Source organism: Melospiza melodia, chromosome 26, assembly GCF_035770615.1.
Source record: "Melospiza melodia melodia isolate bMelMel2 chromosome 26, bMelMel2.pri, whole genome shotgun sequence".
NCBI lineage: Eukaryota > Metazoa > Chordata > Aves > Passeriformes > Passerellidae > Melospiza > Melospiza melodia.
In genome coordinates, this window is record NC_086219.1 from 1,801,145 (window position 1) to 1,828,318 (window position 27,174).

At 49.7% G+C, this 27,174-nt stretch overlaps 2 protein-coding genes across 5 annotated transcripts in view; one reads left to right on the top strand and one right to left on the bottom strand.

Moving 5' to 3' along the window:
• Window positions 1-10,312, top strand: part of LOC134429811 (ATPase family AAA domain-containing protein 3) — a 30,744-nt gene extending 20,432 nt beyond the window's left edge. The window contains exons 16-17 of one of the 2 annotated variants that reach the window (XM_063177177.1): window positions 8,464-8,679; window positions 10,199-10,312. In XM_063177177.1, coding sequence (XP_063033247.1) covers window positions 8,464-8,643 — 180 coding nt within the window. In that variant the 3' untranslated portion in view covers window positions 8,644-8,679; window positions 10,199-10,312. Of the gene's footprint in view, window positions 1-8,463; window positions 8,827-10,198 lie in introns of those variants that run through there. The other variant, XM_063177176.1, reaches the window with a different exon arrangement.
• On the bottom strand, window positions 10,033-26,893 carry TMEM240 (transmembrane protein 240). Of its 3 annotated transcripts, none has more exons than XM_063177180.1 (4): window positions 26,796-26,893; window positions 25,499-25,605; window positions 17,258-17,466; window positions 10,033-13,943 (listed from the first exon to the last, which is right to left on the bottom strand). In XM_063177180.1, exons 2-4 carry the CDS (start codon window positions 25,588-25,590, stop codon window positions 13,795-13,797), a joined length of 450 nt encoding a protein of 149 aa, XP_063033250.1. In that variant the 5' UTR covers window positions 25,591-25,605; window positions 26,796-26,893; the 3' UTR covers window positions 10,033-13,794. The 3 variants fall into 3 exon arrangements, with proteins under 3 accessions (XP_063033250.1, XP_063033249.1, XP_063033248.1); XM_063177179.1 differs by lacking the exon at window positions 26,796-26,893 and adding an exon at window positions 25,887-26,038; XM_063177178.1 differs by lacking the exon at window positions 26,796-26,893 and having other exon boundaries at window positions 25,499-25,766.
• Window positions 26,894-27,174: the final 281 nt, after the last annotated feature.

The window sequence follows — 27,174 nt, forward strand, 5'->3', positions numbered from 1 at the left end:
AGAACAGAAACCTGATTTTGGTGCCTTCATTGGGGCCCTGAACCATCCTCCTCCTCTCCTTTGTTCCAAACCCTCTCCGTGCAGTTTGAGCTATTAAAGAAGCAAAACTGGGATTGGAGGTGAAAAAACCCAGATATTTGTACATTTTATTTATAGATAAATTTTGTACATTTTATTTTTACATTATATTTATTTATACATTTATCTTATATATTTCTATATAAAAATAGGAAATGCAGTCACTTGTAGTACAATTATTCACGTGCTCAGCAAGCTTTAGTGTTGTTTTTTTATTTAAATCAGTTTTTCACCTTGTTTTGTCACAGCTGCCAGTTTCTGACTGGATTGGGGATTTTCATGCACTAACCCAGAAATATCAGCTGCAGGGATGTGCTCCAGTTTGTGTCTCTTGTAACCTACTCATGTCAGCTTCCTTGCAGGGCTTGTAAAAACAAAGTGGCTTTTTGTTTAGCTCTTCAATTTTTAATTTAGTTTAGCAGCTCACAAACATCTGAGGAAGTTTGTGCATTTCATTCCTTCTACTTCTGATTTTCCACCTTTTAAAGAACATAAATATTTATCCTTTCTAGTAGAAATTAATTTTAATTGCAGCACTCATGAGCTGAGGTCCAATTTGAGTGCTGTTAATTCTTTATTTTATTCTTTGCTAGCCCACAGCTGGTTAATTTTCCTGGATAATTTTTATGATATTGAATCACATTTCAAAATATGTGCTGTCATCTATGAAAGGCTCTGCTGCCAACTATTTCCTGTAATAAGAAGTTGTGATAAATGATGCTTTGCTTTTTATCACCCCCTTATCAGCAAATTTGTCATTTCTCCCCAGGAATGACCTCAGCTTTTATCATTTATCCTTTAAGTGCTGCTGAAGGAAGGAAAAAGGTGGGGGTGAATCATTTTCCCTGACAGCTTTTAAAAATGCACCTGGTGCTGCCAGCACTGTTCCCAGGGTTTGGTGTAAAATTGCAGCAGGAAGTTGTTGTGCTGCTCTCTGCTCTCATGGAGCACTCAAAGGGCTGGGAAAAAATATATTTAGGAGAGGGGAGTGAGGAGAAATGTTTGAGGTGGTTGGATGTGGCAAGAAACTTCATTTGTGGTGAAATGAGAGTGGAAGTCAAGGTGAAAGTCAAGGTGAAAATCAGTGAAAGTTAGGGTGAAATTCAAGGTGAAAATTAGAGTGAAAATCACAGTGGAAATTAGATGGAAATCAGAGTGGAAATTAATTAGAGTGAAAATGAGAATGAAAATCACAGTGGAAATTAGAGTGAAAATCAAGGTGAGAATCAAGGTGGAAATCAGAGTGAAAATCAAGGTGAGAATCAAGGTGGAAATCAGAGTGAAAATCAAGGTGGAAATTAGAGTGAAAGAGTGAAAATCAGAGTGAAAATCAAGGTGAAAATTGGAGTGAAAATCAAATCTAAGTTAAAATCAAGGTTAAAATCAAAGGCACCTCATGAAAGTTAAACAAAAATGAGTTTGGGGGAAGCAAACTTGGAATAAATTCCTTCATCACCTCAAGCTGTAATTGGGAGATTAAACCCAAATATGCAAATTTATAGAAATATGAAAACCTGTGACTTGTTGTCCATTTTTTTGGACAAGGAATTTGGAGTTTGGAGCTGCTGTTCCTGCCCCAAAAAAGTTAAACAAAAATGAGTTTGGAGGGAGCAACCTTGGGATAAATTCCCTCATTACCTGAAGCTGTAATTGAGAGATTAAACCCCAATATGCAAATGGATCAAAGTTATAAAAATATGAAAACCTGTGACCTGTGGTCCATTTTTTGGATTAATTTGGAGCTGGGACCAACTGGAGCTGCAGTTCCTGTCCCCAAAAAAGTGAGACAAAAATGAGTTTGGAGGTAGCAAACTTGGAATAAATTCCTTCATCACTTCAAGCTGTAATTGGGAGATTAACCCCAAATATGCAAACTTATAAAAATATTAACATCTGTGACTTGTTGTCCGTTTTTTGGATGAGGAATTTGGAGATTCCTGCCAGGAGCCCTTTGGGTTTTTCTGTGTGAACCCCTCAGCAGCTTTTGGTGAAAATCCCCTTTCCATGCAGGTGAATTCCCTCACCCCCGCTGCTCTCCTGGCTTCTATTTTTATTTTATTCCCTGTTTTAGCCCTGGTGACTCTTTGTAGGAGCAGGGGAGGTTCAAAGCTGCATTTTCCAGCCTTTGTGGCAGTGTTTTCCTGCCTGCCCATCCCCTTGCCGTGGTGCTGCTGCACCCCTGTGGATGGCTGTGCTCTGAACTGGGTCAGGGAGCTGAGCACAGACAAAAATAACCCTGCAGGATGAGTTAACTGCATAGCTACAGTGCTCAGGGAGGAGTTCACTCCAGAATCCCTCCAGGAGCCAGGAGTTACTGCAAAAAATCCTCACCAGGCTGGATGCAGCAGCTGCAGGGAGCTCGTGTACCACAGACACTCTAATATATCAATATCTCATTTTTGGGCTTTTTATTCCCTTTCAATTCAAGGTGCTGCCTGAAAAAGGTGGGAAATAATCTGATGACAGAATAATCTGATTATTTCTTATATTTCATCTCGAGATCTCATTTTTGGTATTTTAATTCAAGGTGCTGAATGCCAAAGGAGGGAAATAATCTGATTACAGAATAATCTGATTACTCTGTATTTCTTACATTTCATATCAATATCTGATTTTTGGTATTTTAATTCCCTATTAATTCAAGGTGTTGGCTGCCAAAGGTGGGAAATAATCTGATATCTCATATCAAGATCTCATTTTTGGTATTTTAATTCCCTTTTACTTCAAGGTGTTTTCTGAAAAAGGTGGGAAATAATCTGATATCAGAATATCCTGATCTGGGAAAAGGAAAAATAGTAAAATCTTGTGACTGACCAGAGAGTCTGAGCCAGCTGACTGTGACTTGCCATTAATTAAAAACAACCCATGAGACCAAAGATTCACCTGTTGCAGATAATCATTGTTTACATTTCGTTTCTGAGGCCTCTCAGCTTCACAGGAGAAAAGACCCTAACAAAATGAAAATTCTCTATTTACATATTTTCCATACAATATGTCCATGGCAAAAGCCACCTCAGTGAGGCTGAGCAGGAGCTGCAGCTCTCAGGGCCTTTAACTCCCCTGTGAGATGGATTTGCTGTCACTCACACACAGTTTTACCCCACTGCTGTCTCAGTCTGGCCTGAATTTACCAACAGAATCCAAAACCAAGAAGCAGAAAAGCCAAGAGTGTAACCTCCAGCACTGGGAAAAAATATTGCTGTCTGGCACAGGCAGGAGTGTGCGTGCTGAAAATCCATTTTAATCTCTCCTGCAGGAGTCTGAGCACTCCCTTTTGTCCTTGTGCTTTTCCATTGTCCTTTGTGGCTCCAGCGTGGACTCGGTGCATTTTCACCTCAAAAATTCCCCTCAGGAAAAATGGAAAAATTCTCTTCCCAGCCCTGCACTCAGAGCTGCTGATGTGCTTTAGATAAAATGTCAAAACCTAAAAGCAAAAAAGCAACCTTTCACTATTCCAAGCTGTAATCTTGGAAAATTGTTTTGGCAGCACTTCAGGAGAATTCCCAGGAGTTTTATGTCCCCGTGGGAGCTTCCTGTCTTTTCCTTGCCTTTTATGCCACTGACATAAATGCCTTTTTTTTTTTTTACTCCCTTGTTTATATTTTAAAAATAGCTGTTGTATTTTTGTGTGGGATGATTTTTTTTTATTTCATCAGGCTATTTTCATTATAAATGGGATTTAAATGATCCAGATGAGTCTGGCCAGGTTCAAATCAACCACAAATCTTGGCTGGAATGAAACATGAGGTCATTCAGGCTGGACTTGTCATCTGTTCCATCCTCAGCAAACACAATTATTTCCTAATTGGCTTGGAGGGATAAAACAGGAATTGCTGCACTGCAGAAAATGGGTTAAAATTTGCCCAGGCAGGAGGCAGAGGTATGAATATAAATGAAGCTTGGTACCATTTTTGTGTGTGTGCAAGCTACTCCCAGAAGGGGCAGCTGCTTCTCCCATTTGCTTTCTTGACAGTGAGGGCCTGAGGCTTTCTAAAAATAGAAAGTCATTGAGAAAATCAGCAGAGCATGAACTGCACAGCTTTGCAGGAGGTTCCACTCTGGCAGCACAAAAATCCATCCCAAAAAACTCTATTTCCATTTCCAAACACCCCACCAGGGCTGCACTGAGAGCCTTGTTTTTATTTTTATTTTACAAATAAAATTTTATAAAGAATTATTATTTTACAAAAAATAAAACTGTCAAGGTGGTGAGGGAAGTCTGAACAAAACCTTTGCAGTGGTTTCAGGGCTGCACTGAGAGCCCTGCTTTTATTTTTATTTTGCAAAAAAAAATTATGAAGAATTTTTATTTTACAAAAAATAAAAATGTCATAGGGGTGAGGGAGGTCTGAACAAAACCTTTGCAGTTTTCCCTTTTTGCAGAGAGGACAGGAGAGGTGCTGAGGGAATATTTGGCAGCCTCAGTACTGAGGATGCTGCTCAGGCAGTGAGAGCAGCACAAGAGCTTTGGTGAATAAAGAAATAGAGAATAAATAATAAATAAATAGAGAATAAATAATAAGTGGAGAATTCTCTATTTACAGAGCTGCTCCTTCCCAGTGCCAGGATTTACTCCTGGTTGTGTCAGTTTTTGCAGAGAGGACAGGAGAGGTGCTGAGGATCCTGCTCAGGCAGTGAGAGCAGCACAAGAACCTTGGTGAATAAATAAATAGAAAATAAATAATAAATAAATAGAAAAGAAATAATAATAATTAGTGAAATATCTATTTACAGAGCTGCTCCTTCCCAAAGCCAGGCTTTGCTCCTGGTTTTAGGTCTCAGTCCTGCCTGGAGCAAGGATTGCAGAGGGTTTGCACAGGGAAAGGATTTTGCAGGAAAATCCAGCACCTGCCAGCTCTGAGACCTTTTGTGGTCCAACCAGTTCCCCCCATAAAAAAGGCAGGAAAAGGGGTTAGAGGAGCTGCAAACCAGCCTGAGGAACCTTTTGCTCGTTGCTGGAAATTATTATTTCTCCTTGCATCTCCTCAGTGATGCCATAGGCAGCTCCAGCCCTGTGGTGGTGGCAGAGCTGCAGCTCATGCTGGGCTTTGTTTGCTGCCCCATGGACATCCCTGAGGGGTAAAAGGGTCACCCCTGAGTTGATTCCTGTGCTGTTTTTCTGTCAGGCTCCTTCCTTGCTGGACTTGGTGTTTTGCAGCATCAATAATGGATGGAGGCTGTGTGTGATGCCTCAGGATCGCTGCAGTGAGTGCTGAATCCACGTTAAACTCACTGGGACAGAGGACAGCAGGGTTGGCACTGAAAATCCAGGATGGGGGAGAGGTTTGGGGTTCTTAGGGTCAGGCAGGGTGGCTGGGGGAGCTGCAGGGCTCCCAGCCCTCTTCCCAATCCCTGTGGGATAAAAGGGATCTGTGTGCATCAAAGGGATCTGTGTGAAACCAAGGGATCTGTGTGCATCAAAGGGATCTGTGTAAAACCAAAGGATCTGTGTGCATAAAAGGGATTTGTGTGAAACCAAGGGATCTGTGTGAAACAAAGGGATCTGTGTGCATAAAAGGGATCTGTGTGAAACAAAGGGATCTGTGTGCATCAAAGGGATTTGTGTGAAACCAAAGGATCTGTGTGCATAAAAGGGATCTGTGTGAAACCGAGGGATCTGTGTGCATTAAAGGGATTTGTGTAAATCCAAAGGATCTGTGTGCATCAAAGGGATCTGTGAGCATCAAAGGGATCTGTGTGAAACCAAGGGGTTTGTGTGCATCAAAGGGATCTGTGTGCAGCCAGGGAATCCCTGTACGTCCCAGGGATCTGTGTGCATAAAAGGGATCTGTGTGCAGAAAAGGGATCTATGTAAAACCAAAGTATCTGTGTGCATAAAAGGGATTTGTGTGAAACCAAGGGATCTGTGTGAAACAAAGGGATCTGTGTGCATAAAAGGGATCTGTGTGAAACCAAGGGATTCTGTGTGAAACCAAGGGGTTTGTGTGCATCAAACGGATCTGTGTGCAGCCAGGGAATCCCTGTACGTCCCAGGGATCTGTGTGCAGAAAAGGGATCTGTGTGAAACCAAGGGATCCGTGTACAACCCTCTGTGCAACCAAGGAACCTCTGTACAGCCAAGGGATCTGTGTCCATAAAAGGGATCTGTGTGGAGCCAGGGGAACTCTGTGCATAAAAGGGATCTGTGTGCATTAGAGGGATTTGTGTAAAACCAAGGGATCTGTCTGCATAAAAGGGATCGTGTGCATGAAAGGGATTCTGTGTGAAACCAAGGGGATCTGTGTGCATCAAAGGGATTTGTGTGCAGAAAAGGGATCTGTGTGCAGCCAGGGAATCCCTGTACATCCCAGGGATCTGTGTGCTTAAAAAGGGATCTGTGTGCAGCCAAAGGATCCCTGGGCAGCCAAGGGGTCTGTGTGCATAAAAGGGATTGTGTGTGAAACCAAGGGATCTGTGTACAGCCAAGGGATCCCTGTACAATCCTCTGTACAACCAAGGGATCCCTGTACATCCAAGGGATCTCTGTACAGCCAAGGGATCTGTGTGCATCAAAGGGATCCCTGTACAGCCAGGGGATCTCTTTTCAGCCAAGCTCCCTCATTCCCTGAGCTGCTCACGGGAGCCCTTGCAGAGGGAGGAACCAGATTTAGAACTCTGCAGCTCGGGGGCTGCTCTGTTACCGTGGAGATGGGTGCAGCTGACAGCACCAGCATCCAGCACCAGCATCCCTGCCCTGTGTGCTGTGCTGGCATCTCAGGGAGCCCAGGCTGAGCCCCAGCCGTGCTGGGTGTCCCCTGCATGAGGGTCAGTCCCTCTGCTGCCCCACAGCTGTTCCCTTGGGGGACAGAGGTGGCAGGAGCTGCCCCAAGGAGCTGTGCTCACCACTGTGCTGCCCCTGCAAGCAGAACTGGCCTGGGGAGTTGGGGTTTGGGTGCAGGTGGGAGCTGCCACAGCACTGAGGTGATGCAGGGGAGGTTCCTGAGGGAGGAAAGCAGGGTAGGGCACATTAAACATCACTTTAGAGGCACATTAAACATCATTTTAAAGGCACCACGTTGCCCATGTGCCCCCCCAGCACTGCTGTTTGTTCTGCTGTGCAAGTGTTTAAACAATTTTATTTAGCTTTGGATGGAGTGGTTCCATTGCCCTCCTGCACCCACCTCTCTTCACTTTTTTGGCTTCACATGTGCAGCTCTTTTAGGGGAGAGAAAATTTTAAAAAGCCAAATGTTGGGGTCTTCTGAAAACAAGGATTCACATGTGCAGCTCTTCCAGAGTAGGAGAGGGGATTTAAAGGAGCCAAATGTGGGGTCTTTCCTTCTCAAAACAAGGCTTCATATGTGCAGCTCCTTTAGGACAGGGGTGGACATTTAAAGGAGCCAAATGTGGGGTATTTTCTTCTGTAAACAAGGTTTCACATGTGCAGCTCTTCTAGAGCAGGAGAGGGAATTTAAAGGAGCCAAGTGTGGGGTCTTTCCTTCTGAAAACAAGGCTTCGCAAGTGCATCTCTTAGAGCAGAAGAAATTTAAAGGAAGCAAGTGTGGGATCTTCTGAAAAAAAGGCTTCACATGGGCAGCTCTTCTAGACCAGGAGAGGGAATTTTAAAAAGCCAAATGTTGGGTTTTTCTTCTCCAACCAAGGTTTTGATTCCCAGGAATCCAGAATTGGGCAGAGCTCATTGGCCATCCCTGCACACCACAAGGACCGAGAGCGCTGTGGTGAAATCCCACATTGGAACGGGCACAGCAGGCAGGCTGCAGCCTGAGCTGTCCCTGCTGGTGGCACAGGCCATCCCTGAGGTGTCTGAGGTGTCCCTGTCCCCACAGGCAGCAGCCTGAGCTGCCCCTGCTGGTGGCACAGGCCATCCCTGAGGTGTCTGAGGTGTCCCTGTCCCCACAGGCAGCAGCCTGAGCTGCCCCTGCTGGTGGCACAGGCCATGTCTGAGGTGTCTGAGGTGTCCCTGTCCCCACAGGCTGCAGCCTGAGCTGTCCCTGCTGGTGGCACAGGCCATGTCTGAGGTGTCTGAGCTGTCCCTGTCCCCACAGGCCGCAGCCTGAGCTGTCCCTGCTGGTGGCAGAGGCCATCCCTGAGGTGTCCCTGTCCCCACAGGCAGCAGCCTGAGCTGTCCCTGCTGGTGGCACAGGCCATCCCTGAGGTGTCTGAGGTGTCCCTGTCCCCACAGGCCGCGGCCTGAGCTGTCCCTGCTGGTGGCACAGGCCATCCCTGAGGTGTCTGAGGTGTCCCTGTCCCCACAGGCCGCGGCCTGAGCTGTCCTTGCTGGTGGCACGGGCCATGTCTCAGGTGTCCCTGTCCCCACAGGCAGCATCCTGAGCTGTCCCTGCTGGTGGCACAGGCCATCCCTGAGCTGTCCCTGCTGGTGGCACAGGCCATCCCTGAGGTGTCTGAGGTGTCCCTGTCCCCACAGGCCGCGGCCTACGCCTCGGAGGACGGCGTGCTGACCGAGGCCATGATGGACGCGCGCGTGGCCGACGCCGTGCGGCAGCACCGGCAGAAGATGGAGTGGCTGCAGACAGAAGGTGCAGAAGCAAACAGAGAGACTGCCAGGAACCCCCTGCTGCCCTTCCACCAAGGGACACCGGTGTGAGGAGCCTGCAGGATTCACCTGAGCACAGAGAACAAGGTGGGGTTTGGTGGGGCGGCCGTGGAGAGCAGCCCGTGGTGCCGGGGAGGGGCTGCCCTGGGCCTCCAGTGCAAAAGCAGAAAGGCAAAGTGGGTTCAAAAGGAAGAAATAACTGGATTTATTAAAGGAACCCTTGGTGAAACACCACTGGCTGTGCTGGTGTCTGTGGCCTGACCCCAAATCTTTCTGAGGTGTTTCTGCACCTGTGGGAGCCCAGGGATTGTCCAAGCCTGACCTCCCATACATTTAAATCTGTAGGGTTTGTTCTCCAGCACAGCCATTTCTCACCCTTTTATCCCCAAATCCTGCCCATGACACAGCTCCTTCCTCACTTGAGTTGCCCTTCAGAGTAAAAATTTATTTGGGAGAATTCACTGTTTAACACAGGTGATCTGAGAGCAGCCCCACGTATTTTTCCTCCAAGTAAATCACTTTTTTTTTACTCACTTGAACTGTCCTTCAGAGTAAATTTTTCTTAGAAAAGTGGATTTGGGGGGGATTCACTGTTTACCGAAAGTGATCTGAGAGCAGTCCCATATATTTTTCCCCCAAGTAAATCAGTTTTCTCCATGGAGAGCTGACTTGGGGGCACACAGATGCAGCATGGCCTGAAGAGAGAGATGAATTTGTTTGTTTGCTCCCACTGCTCTTGCCACACAAATTTTCTGCTGCATTTCTGCACCAGCTGGGAGAATGTGCCATTGTCAGGGCCTGAACACGAGCCTGTCTTGATGAGATGACATTTGTTCTTCTGTGCATGTGAGAGACAGGTTAGAAAACCTCCTGATTTTTTTTTCTCTGTGTTTGAACTGGATCTGAACTCTGTGCTCTGCTCTGAGGCCTCTTGTGTAGCTACACAGCCCCAGCACGTTGGCCTGACCTAAATCTGTGCCCTTGCTGAGCTCTGCTCACACAGGAGCTGCCACCAGCCCCACTTTGGCCATGCTGAGCTGTCCCTGGCACTTTTCCTGAGATTCCTCTGCTTTTCCTGCTTTTCCTGCCCTTCCAGGCATTGGGCTTGAGAGGCTCAGGCTCCTCTCTGCAGGCACCCAGAATTGAACAGTATTGAAATATTTTCCTTTAAAATCAGGGATTTTTTTTCCTTTAAAATCAGTGAAATGTTTTCCTTTAAAATCAGTTTTGGATCTCAGAGCTTCCCTGTTCTCCCAGCCAGTAGAAGCCAAAAATGTCCCAAAATGTGAGGGAATCCCCCATTCCTTCCTCAGGGCTCTCCCCACACCTTCCCAGCCTTATACATCTCCTCCATGCCCAAAATCTGGGGAATTGCTGCTCCCAGAGGGAATTACTGACTTCAGAGGGTTGGGAAAATAAAAACCACTCAGATGCAAAACATGCAAAAAACTATTTTACTGACAAACAGCAAAGGATGGGCTTGGTTCCAGGAGCTGAACTGGTTCTCTATGGTACAAACATCTTGGAAGGGAAGGAATGGCTGAAATACACTCACTTGTTGACCCAAAATAAATCACAGTGTGCTTTTTTCTATTGCCTCCCCCAGCCCAAGCTCTCTGCACCTTCAGCTGCTCCTTCAGCACAGCCCTGGCTGAAATCTGCCTGTGCAAGTTGTATTTCATAAAAATAAAAATAAAATTTAGCCATTATTGCTTTTCAACCACAGTAGGGATGGTTCTGTGATGGACCCAGAGCAGAGTTGGGTCTCTCTGGTGCAGTCTGGGCTGTGCCTCTCCCTGCCTGATGCATGCAGGAGTGCTTGGGGTGCAGGAAAAAGGAAAAAAAAGGAAAAATAAGGATGGAAATGAGGGCAGGCAGCACTGCAGGCTCTGTGCTGGTGCTCCAGGAGTGAAAATCCTGCCCAGGGGAGAGCAGGGAGTGCCAGGAGGGGCTGGGAGCCCCTGGGGAACAGAAATGGGGGTGCCAGAGGGGGACAGGTCCATGCAGGGCACAGAGTGACACAGACAGAGCTCAGGACACACAGCAGGGGCCCTCAGCCCAGCTGGGGCGGGCAGCTCCTCCTGGCTCTGCCACATCTGCCCTCTCCTCTGCTTCCCTTTCCTCTTCTTCCTCTCTTTTACTTCATCTCCTCTGCTTCCTCACTTCTTCCTCTCCTCTTCTTTAATTCCTCTCCTTCCTCTCCTCTGCTTCATCTGTTTTACTTCATCTCCTCTGCTTCTCTCTCTTTTTCCTCTCCTTCCTTTTCCTCTGCTTCCCTCTCTGCCTTCTCCTCCTCTTCCTCTCCTTTACTTCATCTCCTCTTCTTCCTCTCCTTTCTCTCCTCTCCTTCCCTTTCCTCTTTTTCCTCTCCTTCCTCTCCTTTGATTCCTTCTCTTTTTCCTCTCCCTCTCTTCTTCCTCTCCTCTACTTCCCTCTCTGCTTCCCTCTCCTCTTCCTCTCCTTCCTCTCATTTTCTTCCTCACCTTTGCTTCCTCTCCTCTCTCCTTCCTTCTCTGCTTCCCTTTCCTCTTCTTCTCCTCTCCTCTTCTTCCTCTGCTTCCTCTCCTTCCTTCTCTGCTTCCCTCTCCTCTTCTTCCTCGTCTTCCTCTCCTCTCCTTCCTCTCCTTTACTTCTTCTCCTTCCTCCTCTCCCTCCCTCTCCTCTGCTCCCCTCTCCTCTCCTTCCTCTCCTGTTTCCCTCTCTCCTTCCTCTCCTCTCCTTCCCTCTCACCCATATTTTTTTCAAATCTCCTTTTATACAACAGGACCATTTTTATTATATAGAAAATTTCCTCCCCCCCCCCTTCCAGATCCTCAAATTTTTATGGAATTTTGCCATGGATCAGCCAGATCAACCCTAACAGTGTAAGCCATCACTTGACCATTTCCCCCTAATTTTTAATATTTCTGCCTAATTTTTAATATTTCTGCTTAATTTTTAATATTTCAACCAAGCTCAGCTGCTAGAGCCAGGCTTTACATTCAGTCTGAGTTTAATCAGTGGAAAATTTGATTTAAAGTGCTTTTTTCTCCCCTTTTTTTTTTACATAACCAGTCCCAGGGGCTCGATGTTTTCTCCTTATCCCAATGGAATTTTCTCTCCCCTCCAAAATGCTGTCCCCACTTGTTGATAACTGCTCAAGGAAAAGTCATTCCTTAGATCCTAAGGAATTTTGGACATGACAGCCAGGAATGACAGACAGACAGACAGACACAAATAAGGACCAGGCAATTATTGAGGTCCAGAAAAAACCTGGGGCTCCAAGACAAGAGGCACTAGGGAATAGCAAAAGTGGGGATGGCAGAAAAATGGGAATATTTGGGCTTGCAATTAACAGAAATGGGCATAGGAAATTTCAAAATGACCCCAAAACACAGAAAGTGAAGCAGGGAGGAAGAGCAGGAGTTGGGGTGTCCCTTTTGCTGCCACCAAACAGCAGGAGGCCACTGAAAATGTCATGGAATCCATGGGAAAAAAATGAGATTTTTCTCAGCATCCTTTACTTCTGGGTTTTTCCCCTTTTTCTGCACCACCCCACTGGATACAAAAAGATGAAAGGGGGAGGAAATATTGAGGGAAATATTGAGGGTTCTCAGATCCTGGGGATGGCATTTCCCTCTTGTGTCCCTGCTCACAAATCCCAGGACAGGATAAAACCCCCCAAAACCCCCCAGCTCCTGCTGGCCCTACAGGAGGGTTTGGGGTGAGGACACTGCCCTCAGAGCCCTGATCCCAAAAGATCAGACCTCAAAACCCACCCAGGGGCAGCCCCACAAAACCACTTTGGAGCTTCCTCACGTTTGGGCTCAACTCTGGGGACATTTGGGAAGGAGTTTGGTCAGGGTGTCTGTGGATTTGGGGTTTTGGTCTGGGTGTCTGTGTGTCCCCAAAGCCCAGCCCCATAAGAAAGGGGTGCAGCAGCAATGAGGCTGCTCAGGGACCCCTCTTGCTGCTCTTTGGGGTTTTGGGGTGTTTGAATCAGGCTTTAGGGGTGATTTAACCAGGTTTTTGGGGTGTTTTCACCAGGCTCACCCTGCTCAGGGCTCTCTCTGTGCTGCCCTTTGGGGTTTTGGGATGTTTTAACCAGGCTCACCCTACAAGAAGAGGCTGCTCAGGGCCCCCTCTTGCTGCTCTTTGGGGTTTTGGGGTGTTTACCCAGGCTCACACTTTGCTCAGGGCCCCCTCTTGCTGCCCTCTGGGGTTTTGGGGTTTTTGGGGTGTTTTAACCAGGGTCACCCTGCAGGAAGAGGGGCAGAGCAGCTCCTTTTTTCCCGCCACCAAAGGTGACACTTCCAAAAGCGCCACCAAAGCTGCCACCTCTAAAGGTGTCACCTCCAAAGGTGCCTTCTCCAAAGGTGTCACCTCCAAAGGTGCCACCACTAAAGGGGTGCTCAAGGCAGGTTCAGAGGGCAGCAATGCAAACACAAAGCCCTGACCCATTCCCAGCCCTTCCTTCCCCCACAGCAATTCCAGAACGTGAACCAAAGCAAAAAAACCCCAAGAGCCCCAAAAGGAGACACTGTGCCTTCCCCCATCCAACCCTGAGAACCAAAGCAAAAAAAAACCCCAAAAACCCAAAAAAGGGGACACTGTGCCTTCCCCCATCCAACCCTGAGAACCAAAGCAAAAAAAAACCCCAAAAAACCCAAGAAGGGGACACTGTGAAACCTGTGAACCAAAGCAAAATAAAACCCCAAAAAACCCCAAAAAGGGGACACTGTGCCTTCCCCCATCCAAACCTGTGACCAGCCAGGCCCTTTGTAGCCGTGGGAGGCTCAGAGCAGCCAAAGGAACAAAGAAATGTTGTGGGGCTGGAGCTCCTGGAGGAGACACTTTGCATCTTCTTGCTGCTGTCCCACCTCCATCCCCTCGGCCACCACTGCCAGCAGGATGGGCAGGACAGCCAGGACAATGAGATGAGGGTTGAAATTATAATGCAAATCTCTTTGTTCTTGTCTGCTTTTTTTTTTTTTACATATTTACACCAGTCTGACAATAAAACGTGGACCACAGTGCAAAGCCTGGGCTGCAGAGCGCCCAGCGCCGGCTCTGGTTGTGCATGGTGGCGCGTCCGCCCGGGGCCATCCCGGCAAAATCGCGGCAAAGTCGCGGCAAAATCGCGGCAATCCGAGTGGCCGGCCGGCCTGGGGGCGCTGCAGGGGCCGTCCCGTGAGGAAGAGGAGTCCCTGGAGTGCGGTTCCCTCACAGGTGCCGCGGGCTGGGGTGCCCGTTGTGGTAGAGCTTCTGTTTGATGTGCACCATGTTCCCCGTGGGCTCCTCGTACTGCCGCGGGTGGCGCTTGCGCAGCTCCTTCAGCTTACACAGCCTGGGCAGCCACCACCAGGGCGTGTCTGCAACAGGGGACAGCAGGGTCAGGCTCTGTCACCCACCAGGGCCATGGGTGTGTCCCCAGGGCTGTGTCCCCAGAGCTCTGGGTGACCCCAGCAGAGCTCCTTGTCTGCAATGAGGGACAGCAGGGTCAGGCTCTGTCACCCGCCAGGGCCATGGGTGTGCCCCCAGGGCTGTGTCCCCAAAGCTCTGGGTGTCCCCAGAGCTGGATGTACCCAGCAGAGCTCCTTGACTGCAGCAGGGGACACCAGGGTCAGGCTCTGCCATCAGGGCTGTGTCCCCAGGGCTCTGCGTGTGTCCCCCAAGCTCTGTGTCCCCAAAGCTCTGGGTGTCCCCCACAGAGCTCCTTGTCTGCAAGGCAGGGGACAACAGGGTCAGGCTCTGTCACCCACCAGGGCTATGGGTGTCCCTAAAGCTCTGTGTCCCCAAAGCTCTGTGTGACACCAGCAGAGCTCCTTGTCTGCAACGAGGGGACAGCAGGGTCAGGCTCTGTCACCCACCAGGGCTATGGGTGTCCCTAAAGCTCTGTGTCCCCAGAGCTCTGGGTGTCACCCACAGAGCTCCTTGTCTGCAAGGCAGGGGACAACAGGGTCAGGCTCTGTCACCCACCAGGGCTCTGTCCCCAGCCCAGCTCCATGTCCCCAGGATTCTGTGTCCCCAGGGCTCTCTGTGTGTCCCCATGTCCCCAGCCCAGCTCCATGTCCCCAGGATTCTGTGTCCCCAAGGCTCTGTGTCCCCATGTCCCCAGCCCAGCTCCCTGTCCCCGTGCCAGCACACCCAGCACAGCTCTGGTGCTTCTCCTCTCTCCTCCTGGCACCCCCAGGGTCAGCCTGGGGGAATTCTCCAGCTTGAGAATTCATTCTACACCTTGACTAAAGGATACGTTTATATTTTCTAATATTTATACTAATTAATAATTTATAATAATTAATATTTGGTATATTAGATATAATTAGTAATAATTGAAAAATTATAATAAGTAATATTTTATCACATATAATATTTTATAGTAATAATTTGTAATACTATCTGTACTAATTGCTAATTTATAATTTATATTTAATACCTTATATATAACATATATATTATATATTAAATATATGTATTAAATATAATACTATATATAATATGAAATATTATATATAATTATATATATTATATATTATACATTGTACGCAATATCTAATATATAATACAATATAAAATATATATTATATATAAAGTAATATATATTATATATTAAATATATATTAAATATATATTATACTATATATAGCAATACTATGTAATAATATTTATAATAATTTGTAACTTATAATAATTAATATTTTATATACTATATACTATTTTATATTAATAATTCCTAATATTTACTATTTATAACATAGTAATTAATACTAGTTTCAAATACTAAATCATTACTAAATATAAAATATGAAATTCATTGCTAAAAATAAAAAATACTAAATCATTACTAAAAATAAAATATGAAATTAATTCCTAAAAATAAATACGAAATTAGTTAATAAAAATAGAATATGAAATTAACTCCTACAAATAAAAAATACTAAATAATTACTAAAAATATACTACTAATTATTACTACTAAATTACTAAAAATAAACCACTAAATAAACTACTAAATAATTACTAAAAATAAAACCATATGAAATAATTACTAAAAATAAAACCATATGAAATAATTACTAAAAATAAATTACTACATTAATTACTAAAAATAAATACGAAATTAATTACTAAAAATTAAAAATACCAAATAATTACTGAAAATAAACCACTAAATGAATTACTAAAAATAAAATCCTCCCTTCAGTAGGGGCAGGTGATCCCAGCTCAGGGAGAGCTCCTGGCAGCCCTGCTCTGATCTCTGATGAAATTCAGGAGTCCCAGCCCCAGAATTGCTCCTCAAAGGCTGAAACCTCCCAGGAAATTCAGAATCCCAGCTCAGAAACGGCTCCTGGAGCCTGCTGGGGTTTGGGAAGATTAATGGGAAATTAATTTCATTTTCATCTGAGTTTTTAGAAGGAGTCTCCACGTTTCTAATTAGAATTTCTTATGGGCCTGCAGATAAATCTTCCTGCTGCTCCTTCCCTGAGCTGGGCTCAGCAGCACCATCAGTCAGGGGTTGGAGAAATGGAGATTTTGGGGCACTTTTGGAGGGAATTTCCAGTCATTCCCTCCTTTTGCTGTCATTTTTATCTCTTTCAAATATGAAAACCCACGGGCTGAGGGGGAATGGGGCAGAGGAGGCTGTGAGGGCTCTGCTGGGCCTTCCCGGGGTTAATTCAGGATTTTACTGCTCCAAACCAAACTGTGCCCAAGGGTTTTGGTTTTGGTGGCACAAGTGAATAAAAACATCTCCACATCTGGCCAGGGGTGAGGGGTGGGAAGGGATGGAAATGGGAATAATGGAAATAACGGAAATAACGGAAATAATGGAAATAACGGAAATAACGGAAATAACGGAAATAACGGAAATGGGAATGGAAATAATGGAAATAATGGAAATAATGGAAATAATGGAAATAATGGAAATGGGAACGGAAATAATGGAGGAGGAAAAGGAGAAGAGGAGGAGGAGGAAGAGGAGAAGGTGAGGAGGAGGATGAGGAAGGAGAGAAGGAAGAGGAGAAGATGAAGAAGATGAGACGATGATGAAGAAGATGAGACAATGATGAGGAAGATGAGGAGGAGGATGAGGAAGATGAGGATGATGAAGACGAGGAAGATGAGGAGGAGATGATGATGAGGAGGAGGATGATGAAGATGAGAAAGATGATGAAGCTGATGAAGATGAGAAGATGATGAAGATGATGAAGAGGAGGAAGATGACGAAGATGATTATGAAGATGAGAAGATGATGAGGAAGATGAGGAGGAAGAGGAGAAGAAGATGAGGAGGAAGATGAGGGGAGGATGAAGATGAGAAGATGGTGAAGATTAAGATGATGAAGATAGTGAAGATGAGAAGATGGTGAAGAAGACGAGGATGAGGATGAGAAGATGATGAGCAAGAGGAAGATGATGAAGATGAGGACAAGGAGGAGGAAGATGAGAAGATAATGAAGATGAGAAGATAATGAAGATGAGAAGCTAATGAAGATGAGAAGATAATGAGGATTAAGACGATGAAGATAGTGAAGATGAGAAGATGGTGAAGAAGACGAGGATGAGAAGGAGAAGATGATGAGGAAGAGGAAGATGAAGACAAGGACAAGGAGAAGGAAGATGAGAAGATGACGACGATGAGGACGATGAGGAAGATGAGGATGATGGAGAAGGCAGCGGGTCCGTACCGTATCGGCGGCTGGCGCGCCAGGCGCGCACGGCGTAGTGCAGGACGCCGTCCATCCACACCAGGAACCAGCTGATGCAGAAGCCCAGCAGCAGCCCCAGCATGAGGTCGATCTCCTGCTTGGTCACATTGTCGGTCACAAAGTAATTCTCCGACGAGTCCACCACCGACTGGTCCCCGTCGTACGGGATCACGTAGTGCACGTGGTGCCTGCCAGGAGCGGGGCAAAAACGGCAAAAATCAGTGAAAACTCTTCTTCTTCTGGTTTTTATCCCATCGTCCCCAGCAGCAGAGGCTCTTTGTGCTGCTGCCAGCAGAGGGAAGCATGAAAAGGAGGGAAAATATAACGTAGGGGATCACGCAGTGCACGTGGTGCCTGGGCAAAAACGGGGGAAAACGGCAAAAATCAGTGGAAATTCTTAGTCTGGTTTTTATCCCAGCAGAAGGGCTGCCCTGGCTCTTTATGCCAGAAGAGAGGAAAGCATGAAAAGGAGGGGAAGCACGATGTACAGGATGATGTGGTGCATGTGGTGCCTGGGCAAAAACAGGCAAAAATCAGTGAAAACCCTTATTTGGGTTTTTCTTCCAGTTTCTCCCACTGTCCCCAGCAGCAGAAGGGCTGCCCTGGCTCTCTGTGCTGCTGCCAGCAGAGGAAAGCATTAAAAAGGAGAAAGCACAAAAAAAAAGGGAAAGCACAAGTAGTGCACAAGGTGCCTGGCCATAAATCAGGTTTAAAAGGGGAAAAAAATCAGTGAAAACTCTTATTTTGGTTTTTATCCCACCATCCCCAGCAGCAGAAGGGCTGGCCTGGCTCTCTGTGCTGCTGCCAGCAGAAGAAAGCATGAAAAAAGGAGGGAAAGCATAAAAATCCCTGAGCCTAAGCCTTTTATCCTTATTGGATATGTTATTATTAGTATTGTTATTGTTGTTATTATTATATTGCTATAATGTTATTATGTGATATACATTTTGAATTAGATAAAAACCAACCAAACAAAAAAACAAAACAAAAAAAACAAACAAAACAAAAAAACAAACAAAAAAAAAAGAAAACAAAAAACCAACCCAAAACGCAAGAAAACAAGCAAGAAATAAATGTGAAAACCTCAAGCCATATTTCATCCTAAACTCAGGGTCTGAATCCTTTAAAGTATGGGGAGATTATGCCAGTATGGGCACAAGTGGCTCTGCCCCTGCCCAGGTGGGCACAGGTGGCACTGTCCCTGCCCAGCAGTGACCACACACCCATCCAGGTGACGTCCAGCTCCACCAGCACAGCCCTGGCACCCCCAGTGCCCCCAGTTCGGGCAGTGCCAGCCATGCCCGGTGTCCCCAGTGCCCATCCCTGTGTCCCTGGCACACAGAGCAAAGCGAGGCAGTCCCCGACGCCTCTGAATATTCATGAGGCTCAGGTTGCTCCATAATCACGCCTGAGAAACGTCCAAATATTGACACAAACAAAGCTGCACTCCAAGAACCTTCCCAAAACAGCCCCGATCCCTGCCGTGCCCTCAGGGGGCTGGCACGGGGCTGGCACCGGCTCCAGGGTGGCACCAGCCCCATTGTCACCGGGACAGGGGAGGGACCGGGGCGGCAGCTCTGGTGGCAGCTCTGCTCCCGGTGCTGCCCCGTTGGGAACTGGGATTGCCCCTCCTCGGGCACAGGGAAATCCGGGCAGGGGCTGCAGGGGGAGAGGGGACCCCGAAAGGAACGGGAGGGGTGCCATGGGCACAGGCAAGCACCTCCCGTGTGCCACTGTCCCCAAACCCTGCACACACATGTCCCATGTCCCCAAATCCCCGTGACAGAGGTGCCACTCGTGCCCTGGGCTCTCCTTGTGATTATTTACAAGAGAAGGAGAAACCAAACAATTCCTGAGGGCAAATCCTGGGCGGCTCCAGCTGCTGCCAGGTCACGCTGTGCCACCTCCTGTCCTCAGCTGTGCCCACCTTGGGGGGACCCCAAAATATCCCCAGCCGTGCCCACTCTGGCTGTGCTGGAACTTCCACAGGGGACAGAAATTAAAGGAACAGAAACTGAGGGACAGAAATCCCAGGGACAGGAATCCCAGCCCAGCTGGCTCTGCTCTCCAGCTCGGGTGACAGACAGACACACAGACAGACAGACGGTCCGTGTGTCCGCCCGGTGTCCCCAGGCCCGGCTGTGCCACACGGGAGGCTCGGGCTCTGTCCCCAGCGCTATTGTCCCCTGCGGTGACCTTGGGTGAGCGCCACCAGCGCTGCTGCTGCTGCTGCAGCCACAGCACGGAGAGACAGCGGGGCTGGGACACGGGGACAGCGACAGGGAGGGGACAGCAATGGGGACAGGGATGGGGACAAGGACAGGGATGGGGAGGGGACAGGGACAGCGATGGGGGCGTGGGGGAGAGGGACAGGGATAAGGATGGGGACAGTGATGAGGATGGGGACAGCGATGGGGACAGGGACAAGGATGGGAACACGGCTAAGGAGAGAGACAGGAATGGGAAGAGGGACAGGGAACAGGGATGGGGACAGGGATGGGGGACAGGGACGGGGGACAAGGATCAGGATGAGGACAGGGACAGCAACAAGAATGGGGGACAGGGATGGGGACAGAGACAGGGAGGGGGACAGGGATGAGGAGGACAGTGATGGGGACAGCAACGGGGACAAGGATGGGGACCGGGATAGGAACACAGAGACAGGGATGGGAATGGCAATGGGAGACGGGGATAGAGATGGGGACAGCGACAGGGGCGGGGACAGGGACACGGATGGGGACAAGGATGGGGACAGGGACAGCCACAGGGATGAGGACAGGCACAGTGACAGCGACAGGGACGGGGAGGCGCCGACGCTCGGGCTCAGCCCCGCTCCCCCGGCAGGTGACAGTGACAGTGACATCACGGCGCAGCTCCCGCCGCCGCAGCTGCCACATCCCGGCCGGGTTCGGGGCTGATCCGGGCGGGGCTGGGCGAGCAGAGACCCCCCGAGCCTCCCTGTCCGAGCCTGGGGCCGCTCCGAGCCGCTCCCGGGGCTGGGAGCCTGGCACAGGGATCTGGGAGAGCCTGAGGTTTGGAGAGCGTGGCACAGGGTTGGCACAGCCTGGCACAGGGATTTTGGAGAGGCTGGCACAGGGGTTGGGACAGCCTGGGGTTTGGAAAGCATGGCACAGGGTTTGGAAAGCATGGCACAGGGTTTGGAAAGCATGGCACAGGGTTTGGAGAGCATGGCGCAGGGATTGGAGAGCATGGCACAGGGATTTGGGAGAGCCTGGAGCCTCCACACGCTGGCATGGACAGTGCCAAGCTGCCCCGGGGATCAGCTCCAGCAGCCACATCCCTGCAGGGAGTGTGGCTGTCACCTGTGGCTGTCACCCCTGGATGCCACCCCTTCCTGAGCCAGATGTGCCCCAGGAGCTGTCCCTGTCACTGCCAGCCATGTCCAGGTGCCACCCCTGGCTCTGTCCTGTCCCCCCAGCCCAGCCCAGCTCCCCATTCCCAGCCCTGGGGGCTCCCCCATGTCCTGGGGGGCACTGCCAGCTCTGCCCTCCTTTTCCTGCTGCTCTGGAGGGGAAGACCCAGCCCAGACTGGTGGTGACACCTCACCTGCTCAGGTGACACCTCACCTGCTCAGGGGACACATTTGTCACCTCTCAAAGCCCGGGGGAACACCCGGCTCAGCAGGGACCAGAGGTTGCCCAGCCCAGGCTCGCTCAGGCTGCAAACAGAGGCTCAAACCACCCCAAAAAACTGCAAATAGAGTTCCAAACCACCCCAAAAATCCACAAATTTGGGCCCCAGGGCAGCCTGGGCAGCTGCAGGCAGCCCCAGCTTCCCCAGGCCAGCTCTGCTCAAAGATACAAAAGAAATCACCAAAATCCTGCAAAGAATAAAACAAAATGCAAATCACCACCCACAATCTTTGGGTGGTCACCAAGTGCAAATGGGATCTTTGATAAAGTTGTGCCATCCTATTGTAGATTTGTTCGTATTATTGGAGTAAGTTTAGGGTTAGGGTTGTCATTTTAGGGTTATCATTTAAATTGCTAATTTAGAATCCTGCAGCTGTGTTAACCTCCCCATCAAACACACAGTAAAGCACAGGTGCCACAGTGCCACCAGGATATTTTCTGAACAATCCCTTTTGCCAGGATATTTTTTCTCCTGAGGAGCTGAGAGGCCTCAGAGGAAAAGAAAAACAATAATTATCTGCTGCTGTGGGATGCAACAGATGCAGCTTTGATTGGTCTCATGTGGTCGTTTCTAATTAATGGCCAATCACAGTCCAGCTGTATCAGACTCTGGTCAGTCACAAGATTTTATTATCATCCTTTTAAGCCTTCTGATGAAATCCTTTCTTCTATTCCTTTAGTATAGTTTTAATAGATAATTTTCTTTTAATATAATATATATCATAAATATAATATATAATATTATATTTATTGTATATATTATATTAAATTAAATTTATTTACTATTTATATATTTATATTTGATTATATATTTATATAAGCACATAAATATTTAATATATGGATATATAACATATAATAAAATATAAATATATAAAATAATAAATCAGCCTTCTGAAACATGGAGTCAGATTCTCATCTCTCCCCTCATCCTGGGACCCCTGTGAACACCAAAACTCCACAGCTCCCTCCTGGCTCCCACAGACCTCAAAAACACCTCCCAGAAATCCCTCCTGGCATGAACTGAGAGCAAACTTTAAGCACCTTAAAAACACTGCAAAAATAATGTTCAGCGCCCCTTGTGCCCCATCCTGGCACCCAATGCTTAAAAACACTGCAAAAATAAATTAAATAAATCATGTACAGCCTTTCCTGTGCCCATCCTGCTGGGCCAGGGAATGTCCCTGGGTGAGCCCAGAGCCCCCAGGCCGTGGGCACAGCCTGGGCACAGAACCCCAGGGACCAACAGCAAATCCTGGGCACAGGGACAGGGGACCCCCAAAGGGGAGCTGGGACCTGGCAGGGCCATCCCGGTGCCAGGAGATTGGGGATCCAGGCTGAGAACGCACCCAGGGCAGGGCTCAGCAGAGTTTCCCCAGCTGGGGATGCCCTCCCAGTCCCTGGCACAGCTGGCACACAGCCCCAGCCCCTCCCGGGGGCACTGCCAGGGCCTGGGCCCACACCCAGCCTGTTCCACCCACACTGGGCCCTCCCCGGCACCCTGGGGAAGGAGAGGAGAGGATGGGAGAGGATGGGAGGGCAGGGCAAACATTTCTGCCTGAGTTATTGGCTCTGCCTGGCACTGTGACCCAGGCTGGGGCACAGGGACATCATGAATTGCAGCAGCTCAGCCCAGCACATCCATCTCCATCCATCCACCCATCCCAATTCCTCCTTCCCTCCCATTTCTGCCACATTTCCTGATGTTCCCCATCCCCTCCTGCCCCACACCGAGCTGCAGCTCCCTCCTCCTGCCAGGACTCCCCCTGTTTTTTGGCAAATTCAGTTTCTTTTCCTTCATCCAGCCCAGCCTGGGGAGCTGCTCCTGGCCCAGGGCTGGGCTCAGGGCTCCTGGGCAGAGAGCAGAGGGCACAGCCTGGAAACCAGAGGGCTCCAAACCCTGCCAAGGGGGCAGCAGGGCAGGACAGAGCTCAGGATGTGGTGGCACAGCCCAGACAGGGTTTGGGATCTCCTGGGGGGCATCAGGGCAGGAAAAAGCTCAGGACAGGGTGGCAGAGCCCAGAGAGGATTTGGGATCTCCTGGTCCTACAGGGCAGAGCAGGACAAAGCTCAGTACAGGGTGGCACAGCCCAGAGAGGATTTGGGATCTCCTGGTGCTGCCAGGGGGGCAACAAGGCAGGAAAAAGCTCAGCTCGAGTTGGCAAAGCCCAGAGAAGGGTTTGGGATCTCCAGGGGGACAGCAGGGCAGGAAAAAGTAGTGGCAAAGCCCAGAGAAGGGTTTGGGATCTCCTGCTCAGGGAGGAGCAGCTCCCAGCCAGCTCTCAGAGCCTCCTCAGCTGCCTCTCCTGGCAGCTGCTCCCACACACCTGAGGCAAAGGATAAACTTTGATTTTTGCCTCCTCTCCCGCCCAATCTCAGCAGTTTGGGAGTGTTTTTGTGCCCTCTCCAGGAAATGAGCCCGTGCTGGTTGTGGGCAGTGCCAGGGCTGGTTTATCTGCTCCAGGAGCAGCTCTGCAGGCACAGAGGGGGCTCAGAGGGTGACCCTGGCACCTCCCCAGCCCTGGGGACACTCAGAGAGCCCTGGCACTGCTCAGCCACCCCAAACATCCCAGCAGCTCCTTCCACCAGCACTGAAACGAGCTGGGACCAGTCACAGAAAAACTGCTGGGAGGAGCAGAGGAAAACTCTCAAAACTAGGGAAAAAATCAAGAAAAAAACAAAAAAAAAAAGCTCAGAAAAAGCAAATCCTTGCCAAAACCAAGGGGCAGACACTCTGGAAGTGTTTTGCTATTGAAATTTGCCTTGCGAGGAGGAGCCCCAGGAGCTGAGGGCGCTGCCACATGCCAGGCCTGCTCCTGGGCCTGAGGGGAGTCCAGAGCAGCATGAGGAACAATCCCACAGAACAGGGCAAAATTCACCTCCCCATATTTATATTTTTGTAATTCTGGGCCTGAACAGAGTCCAGAGCAGCATGAGGAGCAGTCCTACAGAACAGGGGGGAATTTCACCTCCCCATTATATATATTTATAACTCTGTTCAGCCCTGGGCCTCAACAGGGCCCAGAGCAGCACCAGGAGCAGTCCCTCAGAGAAGGCCAAACTTCACCTCCCCATTATTTATATTTTATAATTCTGTTCAGCCCTGGGCCTGAACAGAGTCCAGAGCAGCACTAGGAACAGTCCCACAGAAAAGGGCAAAATTCACCTCCCCAGTATTTATATTTTTATCATTCTGGGCCTGAGCAGAGTCCAGAGCAGCGTGAGAAGCAGTCCCTCAGAACAGAACAAAATTCAACTCCCCGTTATATATATATTTATAATTCTGTTCAGTCCTGGGCCTCAACAGACTCCAGAGCACCACCAGGAACTACAACCAGTCCTACAGAGAAGGTCAAAATTCACCTCCTCATATATATATTTTTTTTATAATTCTGGGCCTGAGCAGAGTCCAGAACAGCACCAGGAGCAGTTCCATAGAACAGGGTGGAATTCACCTTCCCATATCTATTTTTTTATAATTCTGTTCTTCCCTGGGCCTGAAGAGACTCCAGAGCAGCGTGAGGAGCAGTGCCACAGAGCAGGACAAAATTCACCTCCCCAGTATGTATATTTTTATAATTCTGTTCAGTCCTGGGCCTGAACAGAGTCCAGAGGAGCATGAGGAACAGTCACACAGAGAAGGGAAAAATTCAGAGCAGTCCCACAGAGCAGGGTGGAATTCACCTCCCCAGTATTTATATTTTATAATTCTGGGCCTGAACACAGTCCAGAGCAGCACCAGGAACAGTCCCACACAGAAGGCCAAAATTCACCTCCCATATATATTTTTTTTATAATTTTGCTCAGCCCTGGGCCTGAGCAGAGTCCAGAGCAGCACCAGGAACAGTCCTAAAGAGAAGGCCAAAATTCACCTTCCCATATATATATTTTATAATTCTGTTCATCCCTGGGCCTGAGCAGCCTCCGAGGAGGCAGATCCCAGTTCCAAGCCGAGCATTCCAGGGATGGATAAGGCCCAGAGATGCTGTTTGGGAGGATGAGGAAGGTGTTTGTCCAGACATAAAGTTGTGCACAGCAGAAGCAGCACTCCTGAAGCACAGCCCGGCCTCCTCCGTGTGCTGTGTCCAGCAGGAAAAGCCACAGGGGATGAAAATCCGACCAAAGATTGATTGCAAAGCCACCAAGTGACTGTCCTAGCTGTCCACATCCCAGCCTGGACAGGGCCAAGCCCCAATTCCATTTCTGAGCCACAAAACCAGCACCAGCTGCAACACCCAGACCACAAGCAGGCTGGGGAACCACAAAAGCCACAATGACAAACGCTTAAATCAAAGTTTCTCACTCCCCCAGGGCTCCCAAATTCCTGTACACAAAGGAAAACGCACTCAGAGCCCACGGAAAACTCTTCTTCCAGAAAAAAACAAAACAAATTTAAAAAAACAACAACAAACAGCACCCCCTCCTCACCCTGCTCATGCAGGAGCCGCTGGGGAAGGTGAGGCACGGCCAGGATGCAGAAATGGTGGCACAGCTGCCACCGTGTCCCCGTCACCTCGTCCCCAGGTGGGCAGGGCGGGCACGGGGGATGCTCTGCAGGCAGAACTCACCTTCCACAGTTGCAGTGACAAACTCGGTCCTCCCCTCGGAGGTGCGGTAGGATGTAATTGTGGAATCTGTCCAGCAAGGCGTTCATGTCCATCAAGCAAGCTATTGCCTGTAAGAGCCCACAAGCGAGGCACGGGGTCAGCGCTGGGCGCTGGGGTAAAACATCCACTCCAGTTCGATTGCCGGGCACCGAAGCAGCCATCGGGAGAAGATGTGCGTGTGGAGGGACACACGGACACACACGGAGGTGCTCGGGCTCGGGGACAGCGCGGGGGGAAGGTGGAGAGGAGGCGGGGGGGCGGCGGTGCTGATGGAGAGGAGGAGGAAGAGGTGGGGGGGGGACGACACACACCACGGATGGGGAGGGGAAATAAGCAAAAAATCTCTTACCATAACGATAGAGGCGCCCAGGATCATGAAAATCATGGTGTTTGCATTCATGGACATCAAGAGGGAACGGCCAGCGGTGGGGTCCGTGCGCCCGCAGCCCGCGGAGCGGCGGCCGCGCTATTCCGCAGCGCCGAGCGCGGGGCGCATCGCGCTCGCTGCCCGCACGCTGCGGTGCGGCGGGGGGCGGCGGGGCGGCGCGGAGCCCCCCGCGCACACCGCGCACCGAGCGCTCCCCCGTGCCGGGGACGCCGCGGGCTCCCGCGCCCTGCCCGCCTTATGTTTTTATAATTCTGAAGGTGGGTGTGATAGGTTAAAAAAAAAAAAAAAAAAAAAAAAATTAAAAAATATTTTTTAAAAAAATTAAAGATAAAAATAATAATAATAATAATTCCGGCCCCGGGCTCCCCCCGGCCGCGGTGGCGGCGGGTGCGCGGCTCCGGGAGCGGGCACACGCCGGTGCAAGCACAGCCTTCATGCAGCAACTGGGAAGCGAGGCAGCCAAAGCCGGGGTGGGGGGGAGAGGCTGGGGGAGGAGGAGGCAGGCTGCAAAAAAATCACCCACTCCGGGGGAGCCTCATCGCATCCTCCCCGCCGACCCTCCCCAAAATCATCCCCGCTGCCGAGCGCTGCTAAATAAAAATCGGCGATAAAAAAAAAAAAAATAAAATAAAATACCCCAGCCCCCAAATCACCGCGCCCACCCTCACCACCTCACCCCCAAAAAATAACCAAAAAAAATCAGCCCCACAAGCCCTCCCGGCTCGGGGCTGCGCTGTCCCCGCGGGCAGCCCCCGGGCCGGCCCCGCTCGGGGGAGGGATGCGGGATGCAGGGAGGGATGCGGGATGCAGCGAGGGGGAAGATGCGCCCAAGGCAGCGCCGGCCGCCCCCTCCCCACCCCGGGCATTTACCTACGTGGGGAGGCGCTGCTCCGGGAGCGGCTCATGGCGAGCGGCGGCTCCAGCTCTGCGGGCCGGCCCTGCGGGGCTCCCCCCGCCCCGCAGCCGCACGCCGAGCCCCGGCAGCGGCGCTTGGCCGCGTTTCCAGAGCCACACGCCATCCTCACCCCGCCCTTCCTCCGCCCGGGGTCGGCCCCGGCCCCCTTTGCCCCTCCGGGACCCCTCCCCGGGCTCTCTCCGCCCGGGGGTCCGCGCTCGGAGCGGGGCGGGCCGGGGGTGTGAGCCCCGCGTTCCCCCGCGCTGCCCCCGGAGCCTCCTCCGCCCGCACCGAGCGCGGGCACCGAGCACAGATCGTGGGCACCGAGCAGAGATCGTGGGCACCGAGCGGGGA

Bases quoted from the DNA above. Each gene is read 5' to 3' on its own strand.
- TMEM240 (XM_063177178.1), bottom strand. From the start codon at position 25,698: ATGGCTGCTTCGGTGCCCGGCAATCGAACTGGAGTGGATGTTTTACCC. The intron at 17,467-25,498 runs GTGAGTTCTGCC...CGCTCCTGGCAG, and splicing joins TGTCACTGCAACTGTGGAAG to GCACCACGTGCACTACGTGA. The intron at 13,944-17,257 runs GTACGGACCCGC...CCCCTGTTGCAG, and splicing joins GCGCGCCAGCCGCCGATACG to ACACGCCCTGGTGGTGGCTG.